Source organism: Danio aesculapii, chromosome 5 (assembly GCF_903798145.1).
Source record: "Danio aesculapii chromosome 5, fDanAes4.1, whole genome shotgun sequence".
Taxonomy (NCBI): Eukaryota; Metazoa; Chordata; class Actinopteri; order Cypriniformes; family Danionidae; genus Danio; species Danio aesculapii.
The window spans coordinates 51,432,844-51,454,435 of NC_079439.1; the positions used below are offsets into that span (position 1 = coordinate 51,432,844).

General features: G+C 39.3%; 1 protein-coding gene across 1 annotated transcript in view; it reads left to right on the top strand.

The window, feature by feature from the left end:
• Window positions 1–6,334: 6,334 nt before the first annotated feature.
• zmynd19 (zinc finger, MYND-type containing 19) overlaps window positions 6,335–21,592 on the top strand; it is a 16,990-nt gene continuing 1,732 nt past the window's right edge. The window contains exons 1-5 of the mRNA XM_056458453.1: window positions 6,335–6,547; window positions 11,992–12,051; window positions 12,292–12,398; window positions 17,549–17,689; window positions 17,785–17,965. Coding sequence (XP_056314428.1) covers window positions 6,497–6,547; window positions 11,992–12,051; window positions 12,292–12,398; window positions 17,549–17,689; window positions 17,785–17,965 — 540 coding nt within the window. The 5' untranslated portion in view covers window positions 6,335–6,496. The remainder of the gene's footprint in view (window positions 6,548–11,991; window positions 12,052–12,291; window positions 12,399–17,548; window positions 17,690–17,784; window positions 17,966–21,592) is intronic.

Here is a 21,592-nt window from a genome sequence, read left to right on the forward strand (position 1 = left end):
GTGTGGAGAGACCCACCTCATGATTGTGAAGCCCTTTGGGTGTATGGCCATACACAATAAATGCGCTATATAAATACACACATTACATTACATTACATTGAGGTTAATATTAATTTAAACAAATTAATAAATTACTGTAAAAAATGTATGGTTGTTATTAGATTGTTGCTCTTTTTTCTGTTGTCAGTATGCTCAAGTTTATATAGGCCTATTATTGTGTGCACAAAGTTTGTATATTTATAACCACCGCAGAGGATAGTTGCATCTCAACTCTTCATATCAGTTTATATTTTCCAAATCAACTAACCAGAGAGTTAGAGAGATGAGAAAAATATCTGTAAACATCCTTTATATTTTAAATATGTTAAATAAACATGGAAGCAGCGTGGTGGCGGAGTGGGTAGTGATGTCGCCTCACAGCAAGAAGGTCGCTGGTTCGAGCCTCGGCTGGGTCAGTTGGCGTTTCTGTGTGGAGTTTGCATGTTCTCCCCGTGTTCACGTGGGTTTCCTCCGGGTGCTCCGGTTTCCCCCACAGTTCAATAACATGTGATATAAGTGAATTGGGTAAGCTAAATTGTCCATAGTGTATGTGTGTGAAAGAGAGTATATGTGTTTCCCAGTGATGGGTTGCAGCTGGAAGGGCATCCACTGCGTAAAACATATGCTGGATAAGTTGAAGTTAAAATGAATGAATAAATATCCTGAGAATTGACAAGTCAAAATGGCTTGCCATACAAGCCATATCAAGTGTTCATGAGATGTTGCCTGAGGGAAGAAACTGTTTCTGTGTCGGGCTGATCTGGTGCTCAGTGCTCTGTAGCGTTGACCAGATTGTAAAAGTTCAGAAACGCAGTGTGCTGGGTGTGAGGAGTCCAGAGTAATTTTGGCAGCCCTTCTGCTCGTTCTGGATATGTACAGTTCTTGGAGAGCAGGCAGAGTTGTACCAGTTATTCGCTCAGCAGTCCGAACTATTTGACATAGTCTTCGGAGGTCTGATTTGGTAGCTGAGCTAAACCAGACAGTTAATGACATGCAAAGGATGAATTCAATTTATGGAAGTGAACTGTTTCAGCAGCTCCATTGGAAGGTTGAACTTACTCAGCTGACGAAGGAACTACAGCCTTTGTTAAGCTTTGAGAGAATGTAATTCAAATATGTACTATTTAAGTTTCAATAAGTTGTATTTTATTGCTGAATTTCTATGTAACATTGAAGAAACCGTGTTATGATCAGAAATCAAACCTTGGTGTGTTACACTTGATTTTTTAAATTAATTTGATATGAACTGGAAGTCAGAACTGGATCTTCAAGAAAGATCTTTACTATACAGTTGAAGTCAGAATTATTAGCCCCCCTGTTTATTTTTTCCCCAATTTCTGTTCAACAGAGAGATTTTTTCAACACATTTCTAAACATAATAGTTTTAATAACTCATTTCTAATAACTCATTTATTTTATCTTTGCCATGATGACAGTAAATAATATTTGACTAGATATTTGTCAAGACACTTCTATACAGCTTAAAGAGCCCATATTATACATGAAATAGGGTCATATTTAGGTTGTAAGGGTCTCCAACAACAGTCTAATATGCATGCAAGGTCATAAAACACTTTTATGGTCTTATAATCTGCATTTATTTTTACCTAATTATCCCAACGACTCCCATATGAATCGTTCAGCGATTCATTTGTTCCCAACCCCCTCCTCAGCGCGAAGCTAATCTGCGCTGATTGGACCGATGACAGCCTGCTGCGATTGGTCGACAGTGACAGGCTTCAGCACGAGACAGAGTGAAATGCCCAGCTGGTAATCAACTATATAAAAGTAGTCACAGTGCACACGCGCTTCATAGTGTAAGGCTTTTTTCACACACACACACACACACATAACCCTCCTCAGAAGAACTGGGGGAAGCGACGCGAGTCTCTCTCTCTCTCTCTCTCTCTCTCTCACACACACACACACACACACACACACAACGCTCCTCAGAAAAACTAGGGAAAGCGACACGAGTCTCTCTCTCTCTCTCTCTCTCTCTCTCTCTCTCTCTCTCTCACACACACACACACACACAACGCTCCTCAGAACTAGGGAAAGCGACGCGAGTCTCCTGTCTCCTAGCTTACGATCGCCATAGCAACGACAAACGGCAGTGGAACGCGAGCTCACAAAAGCCTTTAACGTTAAATCCGTAAACAAAGCGGCACGCGTCGCGTTTTTTAACGTGGCTTACATGTGATAAGAGAATATAAAGAGTAACCGCGTGTACTGTACCAGGTTAACAAGTAACAAAACACAATAAATACATAATTTGCAAGCTAGAGTAAACGAGGCAACAATTTTAATCGCACTTACTTACACTAGTGAATAAACCTCAACCACTGACTCTTTACAGTTTCATCTTTGGGTAGAGACTGTCAATATTATCCATCTGAGCACAGCGTGACTTCATTGGACCAGCGGCGTCTGTGTGTCTAGTGTTTTTTCTGTGTTAGTGGGCGGGGCCGCAGGTTTCAAATCTCCCTGGTTTGCGCGCGTAACTACTGGCGAGGCTTGTGTTTCGTAGCTGCGTCATCGCGAAACACATAATGACTCGTTATCAAGACGACTCGTTTGAAGCACTATGAGTCGACTCTTTTATAGATGAATCAATAGTTTTAAACACTGTACACTTACAGATTTAAGCCTTAGCTGGATATTTCACTTCACTTAGAGCTGTGTTACACACTACATGGAAGGGCATTTTCAAAAACCCATAATATGGGCTCTTTAAAGGGACATGTAAAGGCTTAACTAGGTTAATTAGGGTAACTAGGTAATTAGGCAAGTCATTGTATAGCAATGGTTTGTTCTGTAGACTATCGAAAAAAAATTGCCCAAAGAGGCTAATAATTTTGACCTTAAAATTGTTTTAAAAAAAATAAAAAACTGCTTGTATTTAGCTGAAATAAAACAAATAAGACTTTCTCTAGAAGAAAAAATATTATCAGACATATTGTGAAAATTTCCTTGCTCTGTTAAACATAATTTGGGAAATATTTAAAAAATAAAAAAAATTTCAAAAAGAGGGCTAATAATTCTGACATCAACTGTGAAAGCTCTATTAAAGTGAACTGGGCATTATGTTGTTTTCTATACTCAACTGAAATGCAGACAAAGATGATACAATTTTCTTAAGTATCTTTCTTACATTTCAGGATATAATCATGTGATTAAACAATTCCAGTCACACCAAAATGCTCTGAAAGTGAAATGGTTTTTTTTTAATAATTATTATTTTCTTTAAACAACAGATAATAGAACAAGCAAAATAATGCCAGGCTGATAGAAGGTAAATAATAATAACAGCACACACACACACAAAAAAAGAAAGAGTATAAATGCTCATAGTTAAAAAGAAGCAGGACCTTTACATTAATCAAATTTTTTGAAAATAGAGCACAAATGGACAGTTTTAATGGACTTTCTATTAGCACTAAATTGAATAGTACAAAAGTATTTTTTCAGTTCTTTATAAAACAAAGTTAAAGACAGCTTTCTGTTGTAAATTGAACACTTTATGAATATGAAACTTAACAACAAAATAAATAGATTAGTAACAAAAACTTCATTGTTCAGATTATCATGTTTAAAATATGCAAAAATTACGTTTTCAAAATCCAAATTAAAATTAAAGAGTACCTTTTTTAAAAAAAAAGACAGAGGCGTCATACCAAAGCTTTTTAACATAACCACAGTGCCAAAAGATGTGGGGTACAGTTTCCAAATGCAAAGAGCAATTTATTTCAACATCCTTTTTAAATTTACTGAGAAAATGTTTAACCGTATAGGATTTATGAATTAGCTTAAAAGATAACTCTTTTATCTTATTTGTAACAAAAAATGTGAGGTAATGACCAAATACTTTCTCATTAAGAAATTCTTACAAAAATATTCCAATAGGTAATAGAGCTAGGCTTAGAAACAACGTGGTGCTACAAGTGAAAAGTTTTTTTTCTTTTTTTTTTCTTTTTTTTTTTTTATTAATGCAAGAACAAGACATACAAAAGAATGCCAGAGGGATGCAAAAAATTATAAAAGCAGAATAAAATTATATAGAGGTACAAAAACTCAACCTGTAAAACAAAATAAAATAACTAATAAAAAAAAACCTCACAAAAACTTAAAAGTGTCAAACAAATACATGGTTTTAACAGCTTTTTTGTTTGTACTCTCCTTAATGGTATTTATATAAATATTTAGTTCTTTTAGTACCACTAAAAAAAGAGGTTTCTGATTGCTAAATTTACATCTATGGATATGAAACTTGGTAATTATAATCAAAAGATTAACAAAATTAGCTTCATTTTCCTTATCTATGAACTTCTTATCATAGTTCAAAAAAACAAAAATAACTGATTCATCCAGTAAAAGAAAAATTGACAACAGTTTATCATTTATAAATTTAGATACCTTCCCCCATAATCGTTTTGTATATGAACAATGCCAGAAAATATGAGGTACTGTTTCTGGGTATAATGAACAGAATGAACAATTGACATTCAGGTATTCAATAAATCTATTTTAAAAATTCTTAACAGGGTAAAATTTGTGTAGTATCTTGAATGAGATTTCTTTGTTTTTTTTTTTGTAATTAGATATTTATTAGGTAACAAACTTTCCTCCAATTAATATTTTGAGTAAACTTAGACCAATAGAAAATAACATTTGGTTTACTAACCAGTTCTTTTTGGAATAGTAGACGTATGTTATTCTTAATATTCTTTTTGCTAAATGAAAAACAAATTTTGCCACAGAAAGTATCAGCACGGTGAAGAAAAGATGCGTTCTTAGAGTATGAAAGACCCCTATGTAAAAAAACAATACTAGGAGAGATAGTTCCAATTACCGAGGAATATTGCTTTGGGGTTACAGGAAAATCAAAGTATGAAATAAATTCACCATATCGTCACCTTAGAATTATAAGGTTCTGTCTGACATTTTTTGTCAAAAATGAGTTACATATTCTTATTAAATTACAACTTATTTATATTATGGGATTTTTTTTTTATTAACAGTTGTTTACATTTTAAGACTTTTTATTTAAAAAAAAAAACCAAATGTTACACAAATACTGTTTGCTATAGAATGCAAAAACTTTAAAGCTCAATTTCTCAAAATCATTCAGAACGCAGATGGAACCTTATAATTCCAAGGTGACGATATGTCATCAAGTATCCTTCATTGTTCAATCCCTTTATCAAACCATGTTTTCATTAATATAATTGTGTTTATATAGAATATTGCAATTTTTCTAGATATAATGATGCGGGCTGAAATTGTGCTTGTAAAATTAATTTCCATCCCAAAAGTGCTTGCCTATGGAAAGCTGATAGTTTAATGGGCAATTTTATAATCACACATTAGCAAAAATGGGGGACCACCAAGCAAATTTTACCACATTGTTCTACACTGAAGATTGTTTTTTCAGATAATACTTCAACCAATAACTCTTGAAAGTATTATTTAAAATAGAAAAATCTAAATAATCAAGACCACCATTGCTACAAGTGAAAAGTTTTTATTATTATTATTATTTAGCCCAGAAACAGTGTATACAATTTATACATACAACAAATAGACAGAATAATTATCTTTAACAATGAAGAAAATAAAAATAACAGCTCAAAACAAAGAGAAAATAAGAACAGCTAAACGCAGGGGCTATAAAACTACACATTGAAAAGCAAAAATTACTCATTAAACATAGGGAGAGCCGCAGACAGGTGAAGTTTATAGAGCCTTTTTGTTATGAGACAATTGGATCAATGAAAGATGTTTAAATTCGTTCAGAAAAACCATAAACATAGGTCTGGAGTTAGAAAAATTTGATATATGAATGTCAAATTTAGCAAGTTCACCACATACAACTGTTTACTTTTAGGTTGTTCATACTCAGGAAAGCCCAACACTACATCTTTCCAATACAAAGTACATTCATTATAAATTTTACTTCGAATAAAATTCAAGACACTTTTCCAAAGTGTTTTTGTAAATGGACATTTCCAAAAAAGATTAACGTTTCGCGCTAAAATGATGTTTTAGTTACGTAATGAAAAGGCGTGGCTACATAATAGGCGGGCCGTCTAGTGAATTGTCGTATTGTGATTGGACAGAGGGGTCAAATGGTTTCACGTTTATCCATGATACGTCAGTACAAGAATTAAACGCCTAACGCGAATGTGTTTTAAGTTGCGCAGCTCTGATTGGATACATATGTATCAGTCCTCTTTTACGATTGGTTTACGTTCTGAATGCTGTTTGTCCCACCCCCAGAAGGTGGCAGGTTTTCCAACGCCTCTCAGCGCAGCGGTGCATCACAGAGGTCTGGAAACGGTTGGGGAAGATTTCGGGCAACGAAAGGCCTTAGTACACTTCGTTTGCCCGGACGATCTGCGATCTAAGACCTTCGGACTTGCTCTCAATTTTTAACCCAGACCTGTCGTCTCCTCTAATGTCGGATTTCAAGCTTGGAATTGTTCGACTTGGCCGTGTGGCCGGGAAGGTAAGCTGAATCCTAGAGCTGCCATGTGCGACGGGAAGGGGAAGGGGAGGGGATCCGAGATACGTGAGCTAAATGCCGCTGTTAACACTTAAGTGACATCTTTGTACATTTCAGTGTTATTGAATTTGGTCAGAGGTGTTAAATGTAATACATCTATACGGATGTCGTCGAAACGTGGAAGTTTTACAGTAAAACTAGGCAGCTCATCAGCCCCTTTAGAGACGCCTACTTTTGCCGTGTTAGACCGCTAGCGTGGCTACAGTTCTGCTAGTTAGCACTGGCGAGAGAACGCTTTACAACCAGACAATGTAGAAATTTCCCACCATTTTATTAGGAGTTTTTGATCTCAAGACTGTTGAGCTTTCTGACGCCCCCGTCAATATCCACATCAGTAATGACACTGGCATCCAATATGGCTCAGAGAGCTCTCTAAACCAGGAACCGTGTGGAGCATGACAACCGGCATGTTGGCTCTGATCAGCCTTCGCACTGTCCTTCCACTATTTTATGGCAAACATTCATATACAGTCGCTGTTTAATAGTCTTCTAAACTATCGCTGCTTATTGTGCAAGATGCTTTCAATTTATTACGCTTCACCATGTCGATATTTTCTCTGAGGCATCATAAACAAATCCAAACTCCCTCTGGAATGCCAGGCCGCTCAATGCCTTGACACTAGAGGGCAGCCGGTAGACGGTTATCTGCCGGGGTTAAACAATAGGAGCATGTGACAAGTCTAATGAATGCACATGAGATGCATGCAATGCAATCTAATAAAATACTTTTTTGCCCATTTATTTTGTCATATGGCAAACGTTATATGTTAACCGACGGCCATGGGTTATGTCTGATGGTCTTACTTGACGTGTATGTATCTTGTAATATTCATGAAAGTTTACTAAGGTGCTTCTTTTGCAACAGTTTTATTACACAAATCATTTTAACATACACAGATATGTATGTATGCATATATGTGTGTGCGTGTGTACGTGTGTGTGTATATATATGTGTGTGTACATTCATTCATGCATGCATACATGCATACATACATATTATACGCACACACATTGGCCACTTTACCGATGACTCTCACAGGCTCACCAAAACTGGACAGTAGAAGATTTAAAAAACTTTGCCTGGTCTGATGAGTCTCGATTTCTGCTGCAACATTCAGATGGTTGGGTCAGAATTTGGCATCAACAACATGAAAACATGGATTCAACCTGCCTTGTATTAACTGTTCAGGCTGGTGGTGTAATGGTGTGGGGGATATTTTCTTGGCACACTTTGGGCCCATTAGTACCAATTGAGCATCGTGTCAACGCCACAGCCTACCTGAGTGTTGTTGCTGACCATGTCCATCCCTTTATGACCACAGTGTACCCATCTTCTGATGGCTACTTCTAGCAGGATAACACCCCATATCCTATAAATGTAATAAGTGTATTTATATAGCGCATTTATTGTGTATGCTCGGGCTGTGTGAATAGTTGAAATTGTATTGAAATTTTGTGATTTCTAAATCACCTTAGAGCATGATTTTGAACCAATCATAACGCAATGCGCATAAACAGCGCTAGAACAGGAGACTGAGATTAATGACAAATAGCCTGCACAAACAGGGGGGATGAGTTCAACACAGGAGGACTTGGTGCCAAAAAAGTAAACTTCTGTGGTGTGGGATTACTTTGGCTAGAAGAAGGCTCATGTATCACAGAAGCAGGTAATTTATAAGACCTGTCAGTCACATATTGTGTCTAAAAGTGTGTGGAAAGCTTGAGGCGCGTCACTTTCTTTGTCATTGCTCGCGACCATCAACTGGTTTATCGGAAGATGACAAACTACCAAAACCTTGTTGCAGCTTTGATACAGGTTTTATTTGTAGAGAATATTAAAAAGCACTGGGTGTTCTGTGTTTGAGGTAATTAGTCTACTGAAATGTGTATATCCCAAGCAAACAGGGCTTGACATTATCCCTTTTTGATTACCAGCCATCATGGCTAGTAGTTTTTAAGTTATTTAGTTAAAATCACAAGCTCTTGAAAGTGTTGCACAAGCATTGCTTTTTGTCCAGTCTGTGTTAAAGGAAAGCCATCGCAGTAGTTGCATTTCCAGGTACGGTTGCTTCACACAAGGAAATTATAGCACGCATGATTTTAAACACTCTTGCACATCACATCACCTGAGCACATGACACAAAAGGATTGCCTGTGTCTCACGGTGCGTGTGATCCTCCTCTCATTCAGTTTTCCTTTACTTTGCTCGCATGAACACAGTTGTTTTTGTCAGTCGTGCTGCTTCTCAATTTTCAAGGGCCATTAGGCAATCCATTGTCAAACACTGTTTTTAAGAAAACTAGAATTTTAAAATGATTTTCATCCAGCCAGAGTGGCTAGTGACAGTGACTGTCTAACAGTCACAGATGAAATCTACCCGCATTTGGTGGGTGTTTATATCAAGCCCTGCATACAAAGTATGAAGCTGATTGGTCGGGTTCTTGTTACGTGACTTGCGTGCAGCGTTCTGAAAGCAGAGGATTTCAACTGGAATCCCATAGAATATGCCTTTATTAGAAATAACGAACATGTGCGCACAAAAGACTCTATGTGAACGGTCTATTTCACGACAGTGTCGCAAAAGCACAGGTGAGACCAAAACAGTGCAAAGCAGTGTAGTCTGTTTCAACAGATACTCAATGTAAGTATACAGGTCCTTCTCAAATAATTGGCATATTGTGATAAAGTTCATTATTTTCTGTAATGTACTGATAAACATTAGACTTTCATATATTTTAGATTCATTACACACAACTGAAGTAGTTTCAAGTCTTTTATTGTATTAATATTGATGATTTTGGCATACAGCTCATGAAAACCCCAAATTCCTATCTCAAAAAATTAGCATATCATGAAAAGGTTCTCTAAACCAGCTATTAACCTAATCATCTGAATCAACAAATTAACTCTAAAAACCTGCAAAACATTCCTGAGGCTTTTAAAAACTCCCAGCCTGGTTCATTACTCAACCTCTATCATGGGTAAGACTGCCAACCTGACTGCTGTCCAGAAGGCCATCATTGACACCCTCAAGCAAGAGGGTAAGACACAGAATGAAATTTCTGAACGAATAGGCTGTTTCCAGAGTGCTGTATCAAGGCACCTCAGTGGGAAGTCTGTGGGAAGGAAAAAGTGTGGCAGAAAACGCTGCACAACGAGAAGAGGTGACCGGACCCTGAGGAAGATTGTGGAGAGGGACCGATTCCAGACCTTGGATGACTTGCGGAAGCAGTGAACTGAGTAGAAACGTCCAGAGCCACCGTGTACAGGCGTGTGCAGAAAATGGGCTACAGGTGCCGCATTCAAGCCACTTTTGAACCAGAAACAGCGGCAGAAGTGCCTAACTTGGGCTACAGATAAGCAGCACTGGACTGTTGCTCAGTGGTCCAAAGTACTTTTTTCGGATGAAAGCAAATTTTGCATGTCATTCGGAAATCAAGGCGCCAGAGTCTGGAGGAAGACTGGGGAGAGGGAAATGCCAAAATGCCTGAAGTCAGTGTCAAGTACAAGCAGTCAGTGATGGTCTGGGATGCCATGTCAGCTGCTGGTGTTGGTCCACTGTGTTTTATCAAGGGCAGGGTCAATGCAGATAGCTATCAGGAGATTTTGGAGCACTTCATGCTTCCATCTGCTGAAAAGCTTTATAGAGATGAAGATTTCCTTTTTCAGCACGACCTGGCACCTGCTCACATTGCCAAAACCACTGGTAAATGGTTTACTGACCATGGTATTCCTGTGCTCAATTGGCCTGTCAACTCTCCTGACCTGAACCCTATAGAGAATCTGTGGGATATTGGGAAGAGAAAGTTGAGAGACGCAAGACCTAACACTCTGGATAAGGCCGCTATCGAAGCATCCTGGGCCTCAGGCTGATTGCCTCCATGCCATGCCACATAGAAGCAGTCATTTCTGCAAAAGGATTCCCGACCAAGTATTGAGTGCATAACTGAGCATAATTATTTGAAGGTTGACTTTTTTTTTTTTGTATTAAAAACTCTCATTGGTCGGATGAAATATGCTAATTTTTTGAGATAGGAATTTTGGATTTTCATGAGCTGTATGCCAAAGTCATCAATATTAAAACAATAAAAGGCTTGAAACTACTTCAGTTGTGTGTAATGAATCTAAAATATATGAAAGTCTAATGTTTATCAGTACATTACAATAAATAATGAACTTTATCACAATATGCTAATTTTTTGAGAAGGACCTGTCCATGCATACATACAGGCATATAGGCATGGGCCGGTATAAGATTCTGACCGTATGATAACCTTGGATAAAAAATATCACGGTTTCACAATATCATGGTATTGTGCTCACTGTTCTAAAATATATTCTTTTTGAATGTCTAGATTTAAAAACAAAAACTTTTTTCCCTTTTGAACACAATATATTTTATTTTTTGAAAGATTTAGAATATTTTTGAACCGTAAACATGTCAGTCTATAATTCAAATGAATCATTGACTTCTGCTGTCTTCGTTTGTTTGTTTTAAAAACACAGATTTCTTCACAATTTAAAAGGGCATCTTTGGATATTTTGTTTTCACTGGAGATACTGTTGTCCTACAAAACTAAAAAATGTAAATTAAAAAAACTTACACATACCTTAGGAATGGTATTACAGAAAAGTTTGGCCCATGCCTACATGCATGCATACACTCGCCGGCCACTTTAAAAAGTACACTTACTAGAACCGGTTCGATTAAACAAGGCACTGGAAATATTCTTCAGAGATTTTGGTATATATTGAAATACACATTACTTACTTACTGACTTCCTTGACATGATAACATCATGCAGTTGCTGCAGATTTGTTGGCTGCACATTCATGATGCAAATCTCCCATTCCACCACATCCCAAAAGTGCTCTATTGGATTGAGTTCGGGTGACTGTTTAGGCCATTTGAGTGCAGTGAACTCATTGTCATGTTCAAGAAACCAGTTTGAGATGATTCACTCTTTATGGCACGGCACGTTTTCCTGCTGGAAGTAGCCATTAGAAGATGGGTACACTGTGGTCATAAAGGGATGGACATGGTCAGCAACAATAATCAGGTGTGGCAAGAAAATATCCCCCACACCATTACACCACCACCAGACTGAACCGTTGGTACAAGGCAACATAGATCCATGCTTTCATGTTGTTGAAGCCAAATTCTGACCCTACCATCCGAGTATTGCAGAAGAAATTAAGACTCCTCAAACCAGGCAAAGGTTTTCCAATTTTTTCTATTGTCCAATTTTTGTGAGCCTGTGCGAATTGTAGCCTCAGTTTTCTCTTCTTAGCTGACAGGAGTGACACCTGGTGTAGTCTTCTGCTGCTGATATTTTTATTGGATTATTGCCTTTAATGCACTTACTACATATATTTTGTTATTCCAGACAAAGTACACTTTGATTGATGAACAAGACATACCATTAGTGGAAAACTATGCCTTTGAGGTAAGAACCATTTTGTTTCTATTTGTATGTTTATTTTTTAAATGTTTGCTTTTAAGTTTGACTTGTTTTTGCATTTATTTTTTATTTTGGGTTATGACCTTTTCATTGTTTTGTCAGTATATTTTGCAAATTTGACCATCCAGGTCAACTGCCTAAATGATTTACTTTATTACTATCAGGTTCTTTGAGCACTATTGTTAATTCGTATGAAACTGATTATCTGAATGCTTTTATTTTCAGGCACGCATGGAAGTTGATGCCGATGGCAATGGGGCAAAAATCTTTGCTTATGCCTTTGACATTGGCAAGGGTCGATGGGCTGGTCGACCACTGCATGAGTTACTTTGGTGAGTGTACTGCTAGAGCTGATTTCAATTTCTAAAGTTCTCCAAACCACCATCTTAATAGAGAATGAACATCAATGAAATGACTATGAAGCATTGATGCAAAATAGCATGTAAAAAAAGGTGTATATTTTGATTAAACCACATTTGCACACAGTATCTGTTCTGTGTTATAAATATTAAACATGAAATCACGACTTAAAAAAAGTTTAGCTTTTGTTTTAGTTTAAAAGTTTATTGCTGGAGACTGTCATGGAAAACCTGCAAAAGTCATGGAATTTTCTCATGGCATTTTTTTCACGCCACAAAGTTTTGGCTAAACGAACCCATAAAATTTTGGGAAAAGTCTTGGAAATATGTTTAACAAATATCTGTGCACTTGATTTATTCATTTTCTTTTCGACTTAGTCCCTTTATTAATCTGGGGTCGCCACAGCGGAATGAACCGCCAACTTATTCAGCACGTTTTACGCAGCGGATGCCCTTCCAGCTGCAACCCATCACTGGGAAACACCCAAATACACTGGTCAATTTTTGCATACCCAATTAACCTATACCACATGCCTTTGAGCACCTGCAGGAAACCCACATGAACATGGGGACTCCACATGCAAACTTCACACAGAAACGCCAACTGACCCAGCGACCTTCTTGCTGTGAGGCGAACGTGCTACCCGCTGCGCCACCGCATCGCTCATTGTGCACTTGATTATATTTTAAATCATAATATTAGGTCTATTTTAAATACAATAATGTGAACTGTTTCTTCACATGACTAATTTGCTACTAGTCAGTTAGTATTGTTAACTAATCAGCTAATTTGGACTAGTCTTAAAAGTCTCGTGAAGACACAGCCCTGCATTTCTAAGATGGCAGTGGTGAATGTATGTGCTCATATTTAAGTAGAGCTACTTCAGAATGTTCTCCTTGTTTATACATTTTTATGTACAACCAACAAACCAAACTTCTTTCCATTTTAAAACCTTAAGTTGACTAAACTTGATTAATTAATTAAAGGGCACCTATGGTGAAAAATCTACTTTTCAAGCTGTTTGGACAAACATATGTGCATGTATGGTGTATAGACCGTCATATTGGGGTGATCTAAACACACCCAGTCCTTTTTTTTTTAAATTTAGCAACAAAAACGGTGGACCAATTGGAGCGGTTTTCAGATCGACCGCAACTTTACGTAGGAGTGCGGTCCCCCCGCCCACCGAATTGATTGACAGCTGCGCGTATTAAAGAGCCCATATTATACATGAAATAGGGTCATATTTAGGTTGTAAGGGTCTCCAACAACAGTCTAATATGCATGCAAGGTCAAAAAACACTTTGATGGTCTTATAATCTGCATTTATTTTTACCTAATTATCCCAGCGACTCCCATATGAATCGTTCAGCGATTCATTTGTTCCCAAACCCCTCCTCAGCGCGAAGCTAATCTGCACTTTTGGACCGATGACAGCCTGCTGCGATTGGTCGACACGGACAAGGCTTCAGCGCGAGACAGAGTGAAATGCCCAGCTGCTAATCAACAATATAAAAGTAGTCACAGTGCACACACGCTTCATAGTGGATTTTGGCTGCCAGAGGGTGAATGTAAACACAGACGATGGACTAGAAAATACTGGCGACTAACTATTTTATTGAGCAAAAAGTCCAAGAACTGGCGAGGAGATCTAGCCTGTCACAGTCTTCTTGCTCTTTTCACACACACACACACACAGGGCCTGCGCGTCCATAGAGGAGCGGCTGAATAGAGAGGGCGCGGCGCTCTGTTATATCCGCGAATACCCGTGCGTTACACACACGAGGAGACACACACACACACAGGGCCGGCGCGTCCATAGAGGAGTGGCTGAATAGAGAGGGCGCGGCGCGGCGCTCAGTTATATGCGCGAATACCCGTGCGTTACACACACGAGGAGACACACACGCACACACACACACACACACACACACACATTACTCCTACCCGAGGACACGACACACACGCCTAGAGCGCCAGATCAGCTTGCTGGGTGCAATTTAGACACCTCACCTTGAACCTGAGCTGAAATATTTTGAAACTTGACCGTTGCATGTGTGTAAACAGCTGACGATCCGTAATCAAAGCGGCACGCGTCGCGTTTTCAACGTGGGTTTACACGCGATATGAGAATATAAAGAGTTAACCTGATACAGCACACGCGGTTACAAGTAACAAAACACAACTAAATTCATAATTTGCAAGCTAGAGTAAACGAGGCAATAATTTTAATCGCATGTACTTACACTTGTGAAATGGGGGTAGAAACTGATTCATGATGCACTGATCCATGTTCTGACAGTCTTTACTGATCCTTCCTTTAACAAACTGAAGAAGTCTTCTTTGAAAGCATATAGTTTTCAGAAGCACTCAGAACTGCTCAAGGCTGGGCTATATTGCTGATGTTTCATCTTTGATTAGACTGTCCATAATATCCATTTGCACAGCGTGACTTCATTCGACCGGTGTCTGTCTGTGTGTGTGTGTGTGAGACTTTTTTTCTGTTAGTGGGCGGGGCTGCAGGTTTCAAATCTCCCGGGTTTGCGCGCCCAACTACTTGTGTTTCGTAGCTGCGTCATCACGAAACACCTAATGACTCGTTATCAAGACGACTCGTTTGAAGCACTATGAGTCGACTCTTTTATAGATGAATCAATAGTTTTAAACACTGTACACTTACAGATTTAAGCCTTAGCTGGATATTTCACTTCACTTAGAGCTATGTTACACACTACATGGAAGGGCATTTTCAAAAACCCATAATATGGGCTCTTTAACATGTCCCGGTATTCACGTGTAAATTCATATCAACAAGACCAGATGTGCGTAAGGCAACCGGGAATAAAAGGTGTGTTCAGTTTGCTAGGATCATCAATCATCGTCAATGTGATCAAGAGTAAGTTTCACATGTTTAAAATGTTTTAAAACAGCGCACGTGTGTAATGAATTACAGCGATTTAGCTTAGCTTTACTTCATCAGCACAGCAGAGTGTCAGAACAATTATAAAGGAAGACGCTTCAATCCCGGTTTGTAAACGTTAAGTCAGGTTTATATTGTACATTAACATAACGGATATCCATACAGCACTGGATATTAACCTGTATCCTGTCACATATGCGTGCAAAAAGAGGGCAAAGCTAAACGGGGGCTGTGTGTGTGTGTGTGTGTGTGTGTGTGTGTGTGTGTGTGTGTGTGAGTGTGTGTCTCCTGCGGTGTGTGTGTGTGTCTGCTGCGGTGTGTGTGCGTGTATCTGTGTGCGTGTGCACGCGTGAACTTTGTGTGACTCATCGATGCAACTGCACAACAAATACTCATTGGTAAAGTTCTTACTGTAGTATTTCTCACAAACGCTACGTGAGATCTGCTTCCTTTAAATCTGTCTGTTGTCTGACGCAGCTGAGGGAGGGGATTAAAGCACGCAGAAACAGTGGGCGGGGAAGACTAGCCTTAAAGTAGCAGTACACCAAAACTGCCACCCTTTGTAAAAATGTATAGATAGGAATTTAATAAAAGGTATAAAAAATCTGATGGGTATTTTGAGCTGAAACTTTACAGACACATTCTGGAGATGCAAAACACTTATATTAAATCTGAAATAAGGGCTAACCTAGGTGCCCTTTAAGTAATTAATTGAGTAATGGAGTCTCCCAAAACATATATATTTGATTGTATTGCATCTGTAGTATGTACTTAAACTTTTAAGTAATGGGGTCTCCTAAAATGTACATACCTAAGTTTTAGGGATGCACCGATTCCGATACCTGGATCGGATGTCCGTTTGATACCGGACATTTTTGCTGGATAGGCCTGCTGTTACCGATCCAAATCGGATCTTGCTCGTGCGCTATATTCTGTGTAATTTATAGGCCAACAAAAGTCATGGAGGTAGCCTATTATAAGACACAAGAAAGTCATGTAGGCTACTATATCCCAAATGTTCTGAAGCCATTCTACAGTTTATTGTGAAGTAGGGTTGGGCGATGTTGACCAATTTGGCATTTTACGATGTCTGTGAAACATCGTGATGGATGATGAATTAATTATTCATAACAAATTAATTATTTGTACTGTTTCAACAACCTGATCCGCATGGTCTTTGTTTTACCCATAACCAAATCATAAATAAATAAAGATAAGTTGCACACAAATTACCACCTGTCAATCAGTTTTTCCGCGAGACTCTGGCATGAATAGGCAGAGTGATCTGTGTCGTTATAATGACATCGACAAACTTGGTTGGTAAAAAAGATGCATAACCAACAGGAACCGTCCAGCAGTATCTGAGGTTAAGCATGAAAGCGAAAGATTGAATCAGTGTACTGAAGCTGTGAGCCTGCTGAAGCTCAGTTGCGCGCATAAGCTGCAGCGTGACAGTGTGTGTGTGCGGTCACGTGATGTGTGATTTCAGCAGTAGTGTGGAAGTAGGGCTGTTCTGAAATGCTAACTGAAATGCCAGTGTGGACGTGGATCGTTTTTGTTCTAAAATGCCTTTTCAAAACTAAGACGTATTAGTGTAAACTGGGCCTGTGTGTATTTTTTGCGAGCGTGTTGCCATTGCAACAGGGGTGGGGTGGAGTATCGCGATGCTGGCTCAGCATCGTGATGTTTATCGGCCATCGGCGATGGACGATGGCATTGTCTATCGACCCAACCCTAATGTGAAGTACAGATGACTATTCAAGTAGTTAAATTCATGTTCAGTCCAGCGCTTCCATCCGCTGCGCCAGTCAATCATTCTCTATTCATTTACAATTCAAACTGCATGTCGCCTTTATGACAACACTCCAAGACTATTTGTTCCTCTTAGTTTAAATAATCAGTGGAGAAATGCATATAATTTGGCATTAAATGGGTTCATTTTTAACTGCAACAAGGATCATATTATTATTATTATTATTATTATTATTATTATTATTATTATTCAATGTGAAGCCTTTCTTTCTTGTACTCTTGTATTTTCTTGTATTCTTTCATCTCTCCATAACATAGAAATGGCATGAGGTAATACAGCACGCAACTAGAAAACACCGTTGCATATTACATACATGGGTGACAACAGAGGCTCTAAATAAAACATTTATTTTATTAGCAGTCATTTTTGGTGTGCTTCTTTCTTCACAGGGAAAAGCACAGAGGTGGAATCGCTCCAAGTTTCCAAGTAGTTCACATAAACTCAGTTACAGTCGACAACCGTCTAGACAACTTGCGTCTTGTTCCTGTGGGATGGAGTCCCAAACCAGAAGATCTCTCTAGCAAACATAGGTAATTTACATCCCATGGCTTGCATCTTACAGTTTTTACACAGTGAGCAAGGCGACTACAAATATATTTACACCTGTATCAAATGTTTTTCCTAGAGAGCAGTCACTGTATTGGCTGGCCATCCAGCAGGTTCCAGCAGACCCAGTAGAAGAACAGTATCTGGAATTAAGTCGAACACGCTACTACAATGCCAACGGAGAGCTGGTGGAAGAGGAAGAGTGCTCTTGCACCTATTATGAGTGTCACTACCCACCCTGCTCACTTATTGAAAGGAGGGTAAGTACGTTGAATATGTTTTATAAGGTTTTGTTTTTATAATTAAAACAATTCTCATAGTCTGAAATGGAGGTTGTGACCGCAGGGCTTGACAATAATTAATGACCAGTGTGATTGATGCTCTGAACAGTAGACAGGATTGTCAGTGGCATGATCAGACCAGTGCTGGCTCATCATTAAAACTTTCCTACCTGATAAATAACTGGTGCTGGTATAATGCTGGCATATTTCAGTCAAAAACAGATGCATGCAGTGATTGTCAATAATAACAACTTAATCATTTTCAATTTTATAACATTGTTTAAATGCACAAGTATTAGCAAAATAAAATATTGTTTGTAAAATACATTTGAATGTCATGTACAATTGAAACCGCAGTAATAATTACAAACATAATCTTTATTTTATTAACATTGGAGACATGCAGTGTAGTTTAAATAGAAAATCTAGTTCTGCAACCACTTGTATGTGTTTTGGGAGAACCTGATAAATATATGTTGTCAGTCTACTTGCTCTAATACCTTCACTGGAGTGCAGCACCCATCACAGAACAATTAACACAATTATTATCAAGTTGTTTACATTTACAACATTTACATTTAGTCATTTAGCAGACGCTTTTATCCAAAGCGACTTACAAATGAGGACAATGAAGCAATTCACACAACTATAAGAGCAGCAGTGAACAAGTGCTATAGACAAGTTTCAGGTGTGTAAAGTCTAAGAAGCAAAGCATTAGTAAAAATTTTTTTTTTTTTTTTTTTTTTTTGGAGAGAGAGAGAGGGCACAGTTAGTGGTATAGCCAGAGAGGCAGTTGCAGATTAGGAAGGAAAGTGGAGACTAAACAGTTGCGTTTTTAGTCGTTTCTTGAAGACAGCAAGTGACTCTGCTGTTCTGATGTAGTTAGGGAGTTCATTCCACCAACTGGGCAGATTGAATGTGAGAGTTCGGGAAAGTGATTTCTTCCCTCTTTGGGATGGAACAACGAGGCGACGTTCATTCACAGAACGCAAGTTTCTGGAGGGCACATACATCTGCAGAAGTGAGAGCAGATATGAAGGAGCCAAGCTATAGGTCACTTTGTAAGCAAACATCAGAGCTTTGAATTTGATGCGGGCAGCAACTGGCAGCCAGTGCAAACGGGTGAGTAGCGGAGTGACATGTGCTCTTTTGGGTTCATCAAAGAACACTCGTGCTGCTGCCCTCTGAAGCAGCTGAAGAGGTTTGATAGAACTAGCTGGTAGCCCGGCTAGCAGAGAGTTGCAATAGTCCAGTTTGGAGAGAACAAGAGCTTGAACAATGAGTTGAGCTGTATGTTCAGATAGGAAGGGTCGGACCTTTCTGATGTTGTATAGTGCGAATCTGCAAGATCGAGCAGTTCTCGAAATGTGGTCAGAGAAGTTCAGTTGGTCATCAATTGTTACTCCAAGGCTTTTTACCATTTTGGATGCAGTGATGGTTGCTCCGTCCATCTGGATTGAAAAGTTATGGTGAAGAGTCGGGTTGGCAGAAACTTCAAGCATTTCCGTTTTTGTGAGGTTAAGCTGGAGATGATGATCTTTCATCCAGTGTGAAATGTCTGACAGGCAGGCTGAAATGCGAGCTGGAACCGAGGGATCGTCAGGGTGAAAAGAGAGGTATAGCTGGGTGTCATCAGCATAGCAGTGGTAGGAAAAACCATGTTTCTGGATGACTGTTCCTAAAGATGCCGTGTAGATAGAGAAGAGAAGTGGCCCAAGAACAGAGCCCTGAGGTACCCCAGTGTTTAGATGCTGTAGGTTGGACACTTCTCCCCTCCACGACACCCTGAATGATCTGTCCGAGAGGTAGGAACTGAACCATTGAATAACAGTGCCTGCGACGCCCAGTGACTCAAGCGTAGATAGCAGGATCTGGTGGTTTACAGTGTCAAAAGCAGCTGATAAATCCAGCAAGATGAGGACAGATGATTTAGAGTCTGCTTTAGCCAGTCTGAGATCCTCCACGACCAAGAGCAGGGCAGTCTCAGTTGAGTGGCCTTTCTTAAAGCCAGATTGCTTGTTGTCCATGAGGTTGTTTTGAGTAAGAAAGTCTAGGACTTGATTGAACACTACTTTCTCCAAAATCTTGGCCATGAATAGAAGCAGGGATACCGGTCGGTAGTTTTCAAGTAGCGTTTGATCCAGGTTGGGTTTCTTTAGCAGTGGGGTTACCCTAGCCTGCTTAAATGAAGTAGGGAATAGACCAGAGTCAAGAGATGTGTTAATTATGTGAGTCAGTGTTGGTATGACTGCAGGAGAAATAGCTTGCAAGATATGAGAGGGAATGGGATCAAGCGGACAGGTGGTTGCATGGCTTGATAGCACGAGATTGGACACCTCAGACTCAGAGAGCTGGGAAAAAGAGGTGAGTGTGTGTGGTGTTGGTGGTGTATCTTGCGTGTTTGTTGTAGGTGCAGCAAATTGAGCACTGATTTTTGCAGTTTTGGTGCAAAAGAATGTAGCAAAGTCATCAGTAGTGAGTGTGGAGGATGCTGGTAAAGGAGGAGGAAAGAGGAGAGAGGAAATGTTTTAAAAAGTAAGCGAGGATTGGTGGCACTGTTGACTTTCTGACGGAAGTATGTCTGCTTTGCAGAAGTAACCTCAGTCGAGAAAGAAGAGAGAAGAGTTTGGTATGTTATGAGCTGTTCAGGATTTTTAGTTTTTCGCCAAATTCTCTCAGCAGCCCGAAGTTTTGAGCGATGCTCACGGAGAACATCAGAGAGCCAGGGTGCAGGAGGACTGGCCCGGGTTGGTCTGGATGTAATAGGGCATAGTCTGTCTAGGCATGATGTTAGCGTGGAGCAGAGTGTATCAGTGGCACTGTTCGTATCAAGTGCAGAGAGTTTGCAAGATGGAGGAAGAGAGTTAGAAACAATGGTGGATAGTCTAGTGGGTGAGAGAGAGCGTAGGTTTCTGCGAAAGGCAACTAGAGTTGGAGTGTGTGGCGGCTCAGGAGTAATGTGGATGTTGAGAGAGAGAAGGAAATGATCCGATGTTTGAAGTGGAGTTACTAGTGTTTGATCAGCGAGGCAATGTCGAGTGTAAATAAGGTCTAGTTGATTACCTGATTTGTGAGTAGCAGAAGTAGGTGCTCTTTTGAGGTCGAAAGATGCAAGCAGAGTCTGGAAGTCAGCAGCTTGAGGTCTTTCAATGTGGATGTTGAAGTCACCTAGCACCAACAAGGGAGTGTCATAATCAGAAAAAGATGAGAGAAGAACATCCAGTTCATCTAAGAAGTGACCTAATGTACCCGGTGGGCGGTAGATGACAACCACATTTATGCGGAAGGGGTGGATAATGGTGACTGCATGGAATTCAAAAGAGCTGATTTTTGGCAGGGACTGTCTCTGAGTGAATTTCCATTCTTTGGAAATCAGTAGTCCAGTCCCACCCCCTCTCCCTGTCTGACGAGGAGTGTGGGAAAGAGAGAAATTAGTAGAAAGAGCTGCATGTGTAGCAGTGTCCTCCGGTCTCAACCAGGTTTCAGTTAGAGCCATGAGACTAAAGTCAGAATGAGTGGCTATGGAGGTAATAAAATCTGCTTTGTTAACAGCTTTTTTTTGCTTTTTTTGTTTAAACAACAAAATATTGAAAGCTGAATATTATG